Source organism: Triticum aestivum, chromosome 3A (assembly GCF_018294505.1).
Source record: "Triticum aestivum cultivar Chinese Spring chromosome 3A, IWGSC CS RefSeq v2.1, whole genome shotgun sequence".
Taxonomy (NCBI): Eukaryota; Viridiplantae; Streptophyta; class Magnoliopsida; order Poales; family Poaceae; genus Triticum; species Triticum aestivum.
Window position 1 is genome coordinate 509,637,021 of NC_057800.1, and position 7,882 is coordinate 509,644,902.

At 42.9% G+C, this 7,882-nt stretch overlaps 1 protein-coding gene across 1 annotated transcript; it reads left to right on the forward strand.

Moving 5' to 3' along the window:
* The first annotated feature begins 434 nt into the window (after positions 1-434).
* LOC123061906 (GPN-loop GTPase QQT1) lies at positions 435-5,349 on the forward strand. Its single transcript, XM_044485191.1, has 11 exons — positions 435-728; positions 1,171-1,316; positions 1,653-1,697; positions 1,813-1,892; positions 1,973-2,047; positions 3,125-3,228; positions 3,311-3,467; positions 3,546-3,633; positions 4,162-4,234; positions 4,336-4,466; positions 4,968-5,349. The coding sequence occupies exons 2-11, from the start codon at positions 1,225-1,227 to the stop codon at positions 5,035-5,037; spliced, it is 915 nt and encodes a 304-aa protein (XP_044341126.1). The 5' UTR covers positions 435-728; positions 1,171-1,224; the 3' UTR covers positions 5,038-5,349.
* Positions 5,350-7,882: the final 2,533 nt, after the last annotated feature.

Below are 7,882 nucleotides of genomic sequence, written 5' to 3' on the forward strand. Positions count from 1 at the left end.
GTCGGTATCTCACCTATTATGCCTCCCACGAGCAGCAACAGATGGTTGCGGTAAGCAAAGCAGCACCTGCGCCGGCAGTGGTGTCGTGGTGGTTACTAACCGTCGACAATACGGGCATTGCAAAGATTTCAATCTCTATTCCCTTCCTACCGTTGCCTCGCCTCTGCGGACGGTACCTATTTCTCGCCGCATTCATCGATATGTGGTGAGGGTATGTCGGTTTCTCGTCGGAGTACCTCATCGACTGCCTATCGTCGGAGTACAAGCTCGATTTTTATTCGGCACCACGATTGATCTATAGACAGGGTGGACAAGGTGGGTCTCGGCCCACCTTGGATCTTAGACCGGGCTCATAGGAGAAAATTACAGATGGACCAGAGGAAAAAGAAGCCCAACAAACAATGGCTTACTCGTCCCGACCCATCTCAGCCGGCTAGCCCAACAAACAACGCACGCAGGGGACACTGGGACAGCCGGCTTACCACCGAGCCCCTGCTCGCCCCCGACCTCGGCCGCTCGACTCCCGATCTTGCGCCGCCTGCCTCGCCGTCGCTACACGCCTAGGAGCCGCCCCTGCCCGCCCCGCCCGCCCGGCGCCCGGCGCCACCGCGCCCCTGCAAGCCGGCGCCTGCCGCCCAGTCCGCTATACGTCGACTCCAGCACTCGGCCGGCAGCAAGTCAGCTACCCTGCCCGGTGGCCAGCCTTTAGCCCGATTAGAGGACGCGAGGTAAGTTGTCCACTGCGGGACTGCCCATTCCCCAATTTCTGATTTAGGGTTTGCTCTTAGCTGTCTACTGCATCGATCAGGTGGAAGTCAAGTCTATTTCGTTAACTAAACAATCAGGCTTGCTATCCAGTACATGAATACAGAGTCCTGTGAACACATACACCTTATTTGCTATTCAGTACATGAGCACCTGATCAATGACATAATAATGATTTGTCTGATTGTTTGCCACTCTAACAAGTTACTCTAACGATGCCACTTTAACAAATTAACAATGCCACATACTCTTCTTTGAACTTCTCAAGGTATGTATTATGTAGGCTTCTCCTATGCAAAATTGAGAATTTTAGTATGTCTGTAAGACCATATTGATCTATTTCTATGTGCTATTGGTAAATTAGTTAGAATGTTGGCACGTCATATTTGTTGTCAATTTTTTCAGGTGGACCACCCTGTTTTAAAACCCTAGAACCTCCACTGGGTACGAGAAGAGGAGATGGTGTTTGGACAGGTTGTGATCGGGCCACCAGGCTCCGGCAAGACCACCTACTGCAACGGCATGTCCCAGTTCCTCTCCCTCGTAGGAAGGTACTCAATAACTGCAGCCTTGCTATTAACTAGCTAGTACTCCATACCCCGCAAAAAAAAAGTATTCCATCACTACGAACTGCTTTCCTGACTTCCAGTGCTAGTTTCTCTTTTGCTGTTCCAATGCCTGACCTTGTGTTATGTTCAGTTTAGTATGGTTTATCTACTCTGTATGTAATAAGGCATTTTTCTGATGGGAGGTAAACATTAGGAGAATGGCGTGGTGCATAATTTCCTTTCCATAACTGGGCTTCCAGTGTTATCCGTTCTGGTGCTTCTGTGCCAGTTATTGTCTAACTAATTCACAAGGTCATAGTGCTTGATTGTTGGTTGCAGGAAAGTTGTGGTCATCAATCTCGACCCCGCGAATGATGCATTGCCGTATCCTTTGCTCATTGAGCCTTGAAATGACCTTTCCCCTTGTTTTTTTTTTACCATGTGTTACCATCGGGTTCTGCAGTTACACTCAAAATGAGTCCTTGACATTGGTATTTAGATATGAATGTGCCATCAACATTGAGGACCTCATAAAGCTCAGTGATGTCATGTCTGAGCATTCGCTTGGTCCTAATGGAGGTTGATCCAGTGTTCAAGAATCAAGTGTACCTGTTTCATTTCTATCCTTACTTATGCTGTGCTGTTTATATCTTTGTCAGGGCTTGTGTATTGCATGGATTACTTGGAGATGAATATTGACTGGCTTGAAGAGAAACTGAAACCTCTTATTGAAGGTGAGTGCGGAGTGCCTTTCTCTGAACTTCGCTCTGGTGCTGTAAAAGCTGTCGTTTTGGTCAAGGGTAGAGTTAAGATCTTGAAATTTTGACTATTATCCGTACAAATATTTGAAGGGGAGCCTTGGCGCAGTGGTAAAGCTTCTGCCTTGTGACCATGAGGTCACGGGTTCAAGTCCTGGAAACAGCCTCTTACAAAAATGTAGGGAAAGGCTGCATACAATAGACCCAAAGTGGTCGGACCCTTCCCCGGACCCTGCGCAAGCGGGAGCTACATGCACCGAGCTGCCCTTTTATTTTTATCTGTACAAATATTTAGATTGGATACTTAGATCATAGCTGTGAATTTTCAAAAAATGTATTAACTTTGTACTAAATCAGCGACACTTATGTTTGGGACGGAGGGAGTATTATATATTGTCAGTCAAACTCTAACTGTTGATCCAGTTTGCAATCCAGATCATTGACAGAAAGGACATATATTCGTATTACAAAAATCAAAGCTAGCAATGATCTGGATTGCAAATTGATAGTCAAAGCTGTATTTTTAAGACCATGTCCATGTCCAAACAACAGCTTCAAGATAGTGAACCAGAGAAACTGAACTTATATTCTTTGGCTGTGATATCCATAAAATTGAAAATCTTTTTAAGTTGAGACACTTATTTTGGGACGGAGGGAGTAGATAGAAAGCAGGTTGACCCAGTTCTATTCATAACTAAGCTGCCAGATTCTGTTTTGACATTGAAGTGCTGGGAACCTTTGATGAAAATTAATAATTCCTTATGGGACAATCGAAGAATAAAGTAATAATTGCCAATACAGATCAACCTACTTTTAAAATGGTCAACTCACTTTGCTATGACCTTGAATGGAACCTTTTTGCTATTCCAAATTAGAGTTGTGAATAATCTGCAACCATGGATTTTTGGATTATTCTGCTGTTTATCGAGCTATTTTCTGAAAGGTTAATATCATAGTAGAGGACTATTGCAGCAGCTACGCATCAATGCTGCATTGCTGCTCAACTTGTACTACTTTCCATTATGAATTGCTGAAGGTTGGTGATTGCTGCAGATCACTATTTTTTATTTGATTTCCCGGGGCAAGTGGAACTTTTCTCCCTTCACACAAATGCAAGGAATATCATCAATAAACTCATCAAAAAGCTAGACTTGCGGGTACATGCATGTTTTCAGTTTAATTCAAGCAAGTTATTCTGTTAATGAATTTCATTACCCACTCGTTCTTGGTATTTTGCAGCTGACTGCTGTGCACCTTGTTGATGCTCATTTATGTTGTGATCCTGGGAAGTATGTGAGTGCTTTGCTTCTTTCACTATCAACAATGTTACACTTGGAGCTACCACACATCAATGTTTTATCAAAGATTGACCTTATTGAGAACTATGGAAATTTAGGTATTGTGCTTGTCTGCAGCTGCCTTTAGTTTAGCAAATGTTTCAGCTGTAGTTGTTACTCATTTTCTTTATTATCAGCATTCAACCTTGACTTCTACACTGATGTCCAAGACCTGTCCTATTTGCAATACCATCTTGATCAAGATCCTCGTTCTGCCAAGTACAGGTAAATATGACGACTAACAATTAACTTTAATTCCTTGGGTAAGGGGTACGTACAGTCCGTACTGCACCTACTGAAAGTCATAAACCTGTCCAGACTTGATAGTATTTAGCAGTTAGTCCTTTAGTAGGCATCTCCAGTTCGCTGAAAAGCATTATAAAATATAACACAGCACTGATTTGTTATTGTTTTCACTTTTAAATTGTGTAAACATTCTTAAGCTACAATTATGTACCTGCACAAAGATCTAGAACTCTCCTTGTTCAGGTAAGATAGTGATCTAATGTAGTAATGCACTTACATAGTAACACTCGGAAGTTGTTAGAGGATGTCAGGCATCTTCAGTAGACTAGTGTTGCACTGTCAAACGTTATGAACCCTTAAGCACAGCATTATGAACCCTTAAACGCAGTAACCTTTGGAATCATTCACGGAAGACCTGCAATGTTGTTGATCTTATACTTGTGTTAATTATGATATGCTGTTTTTAGACTTCAGGTTTCTTAGAACCCTTTTGTATTTTGCTGACAGGAAACTTACGAAAGAGCTATGTGATGTGATTGATGATTTTAGCTTAGTCAATTTTTCGACTTTGGACATCCAGGTCTGTACTGGAAGCAATTTATTATTTCAATTCAGTTTCATGTTGCTGAACTGGTTGGTGGATGCAATTCAATAGACTTAATTCCTTACTTTTGCCTCTAGGACAAGGAAAGTGTCGGTAATCTTGTGAAGTTGATTGACAAGAGCAACGGCTATATATTCTCTTCTATAGACAGCAGCGCTGTTGAGTTCAGCAAAATCGCGGCTGCGCCTCTTGACTGGGACTACTACAGATATCCTTTACTGCCTCTTGTACCAACTTATTCAAACAAGCATCTTTCTTGTCCCATTACTTATATGCTCTTTAATGTGGTAGAAGTGCACTATTTAGATCACCTATTTCTGGCGTTCTGGCGTGTACATGCATATTGATGGTCCTGTTAACTCATTCAACGCCGAATAGTATATAAAGTATATGGTGACTAGACTAGATCGCAAGACAACGAATCTGATAGTCTAGCTCAATATGTAGGTATGGTACCACTAGTCTACTAGAGTGTACACTGCATGATGTTTTTCTTGGCAATGAAATGCTCCTGATGCACCAATCCATTATACTGTACTCCCTCCGTTCCAAATTACTTGTCTTAGATTTGTCTAGATACGGAGGTATCTAGCAATAAAATGAGTCTAGATACATCCGTATCTAGACAAATCCAAGACAAGTAATTCGGAACGGAGGGAGTACATGCCAAGTGCTTGCACATTATTTTTTCCTTAACATATATGGTTACAACAGCTGCGGTGCAGGAGAAGTACATGAAAGATGATGAGATCGTTCAGAAAACAAGCGGGATGCAATGAGATCGGCGTTCGCTGGCGCCAGCCTGCTGGTTAAACGTGTCACTGGTGTAGACTATGGCAATGCGGATCTATTACCCAAGTTGTAGACGTTGCCTGAAGTTTCTTGCTAGTCTGTACTAGTAGAATTTTGTCTTCGCCTCAGAGGCGAAGGCAGTATGCTGTGAAACTATATGGCAAGTATACTTGTTGTTTCTCTTGACTTGGGTGATTTCAAGTGTGTAGGACTAGTAGAAACTTCCCAGTTCAGCAGCACCTGTACCTTGGCCTCGTCCGGCTGTATTCCTGTGCTATGATAGAGTGGACGGTATGCAATTGTGTACTAAGACCCTAACCATTTAGCCGTTGACCTTTTGTTTGCAGTTGTCGGGCGTGGCCACTGACCAGCAGTTGGGTGCTTATAGTGGTGTCTGAGTTCCGATCCGATCTCAGATTATCACCACAGACAGGGCGCTGGTGGGTGGTGAGTGGTGACTGCCACCGGACGGATCTGACGTGGTGCAAAGGATGATATATGTACACTGTGCACAGCTGCCGACCAGGCATACACAGTAGAGACGTACTACTACAGTATGTCGTCTTCGTCCGGGGCGCTCTGAAAGTTCGTACGAGTGAGCGCGTGACTGCTTAATCAGCAGCTGTTTGATTTGGAACGGTCGATGTTGTTTGCTGATTGACCCCGGGGCCGGGGGCAGTCGATTACCCCGAATGCCCGAACGACTCGGACATCGATCTTGTCATCTGAGGCTTGTCTGGCTCACATGATTCTAGTTCTAGAGACAAAAGAATAGAAAAAACGCAAAGGTGAAAAGAGAAGAGTGAAGTGCACTGTAGGTCCTTAAACTATTTTAGGGGTGTCACATAGGTCCTCGAACTATGAAAATCGTCATTTAGGTCCTCGAAGTATAGTAAGTGTGTCATCCAGGTCCAAAATCTCACTAACCCCCTCTAAATGGCCAGCTGGCATGGTGAACAGTGTGAAAAATAAAAAAATATGAACAAAAAAATCTGAAAATCTTTGGCATCAAAGATACCCCTGGTGCGTGAATAGTAAAAATGCTCATTAATTCAAAAAAATGTTCGCGAATATGGGAAAAATATTCGCGACTTTAAAAAAGTTCACAAACAATAAATTTGAAAATATGTTCGCGAACCACAAATATTGTTCGTGGGTATGGAAAAAAATGATCGCGAACCACAAAAATTCCTGACTTTAAAAAATGTTAGTGAAATTTTTATTAAAGTCGCAAATATTTTTTCCGAATTCATCGTTCGCGAACATTTTATTAAAGTCAAGAATATTTTTTCCAAATTCATCGTTCGTGAACATTTTTTTAAAGTCATGAATATTTTTTCCAAATTCATCGTTCGCAAACTTTTTTTAAACTCACGAATATTTTTCCCAAATTCATCGTTCGCGAACATTTTTTTAAAGTCGTGAATATTTTTTCCAAATTCATCATTCACGAACTTCTTTTAAACTCACGAATATTTTTTTGAAGTCGCGAATATTTTTTTCCAAATTCATCGTTCGCGAACATTTTATTAAAGTCACAAATATTTTTCCAAATTCATCGTTCACGATTTTTTTTTGAATTAATGACATTTTTACTGTTCACGCGCCAGGGTCTCTTCGATGACAGAGGATCTCAATTTTTTGATATTTTTTTATATTTATTCTTTGTCGTGTACTGTTCATCACGCACGGGAATTCAGGACTGTTTGCCGCGTACTGTTACGGTTACTGTTTATGTGCCAGCTGGCCAGTTAGAGCCTGTCAGGGAGATTTTGGACCTGAATGACACACTTACTGCACTTTGAGGACCTAGATGACGATTTTCATAGTTCGAGGACCTATGTGACATCCCTGGAATAGTTCAAGGACCTACAATGCACTTCACTCAAAAGAGAATGTATACACAAGACAGATGATTAGTAAAAATAGGAATTATGTTAATTTATGTAATGTCAACTTGTTTCCTTTTTTTTAAAAAAAATTAATCTATTTATTTTCAATCATGGTAGCACAACAGACATCAAATAATAATAATAATAATTACATTCAAAACCATAGATTACCTAGCGACGACTATAAATACGGAAGCGAGCCGAAGATGTGTCACCATCATCGCCCCTCCCTCGTCGGTGCTGCCCGTGAACTTCTATAATAAAATTTGCAGTCAGAATGTTATCATGCCACTAAGGACCTTCCTGAAAAAAAAAGAGGTCCAAATGAATGCTCTATTTTCTGCGGGTTTTTTTGTTTTTTAAAACGACGGATCAGAGGAAATGCTATTATCGGACATACGTGTTGCCAGTTGCCTAGCTAGCTGCGAAGGACGAGGAAGCAAAAGCGCGTCTGCACCCGGACGTGTTGCCAGTTAGAAGACGCGACGACGCCGGACGTCCCATAATCTCGTAACCTCCGCGCGGTGCCCATGCGGCCATGCATCGCGACTGGCGAGCAAGCCGGCAACGGGGTGGTCCGTCACAGCTGCACAAAGCTTCATTTGCGCGGGAGGTTCGGAGTTATCTTGGTTGCCTTTTGCCTCTGGTCTGGTGCCAGCGACTGCATGTGCAGCTTGAGCTTGGCCCGTAGCACGTGGTTACGTGTGGACCGATGCTTGTCATGGAGCCCAGAGTGCCTTGAGTTGCAGCAGGAGGCCACTGCGCGTCTCTTCCCGGAAGTATGTTAACTTGCCAACGGTTGGTGCGCATGTTCCTTCGATATCAACAATGCGAGGTGCTGATTGCATTCCTTCAAATCACAACCAACAGCACCTTCCTGACCCCCGCGTCGCCTCTCCCTGGCGGCACGGGAGGAACCACTCCGGCGCCGCCACCTTCC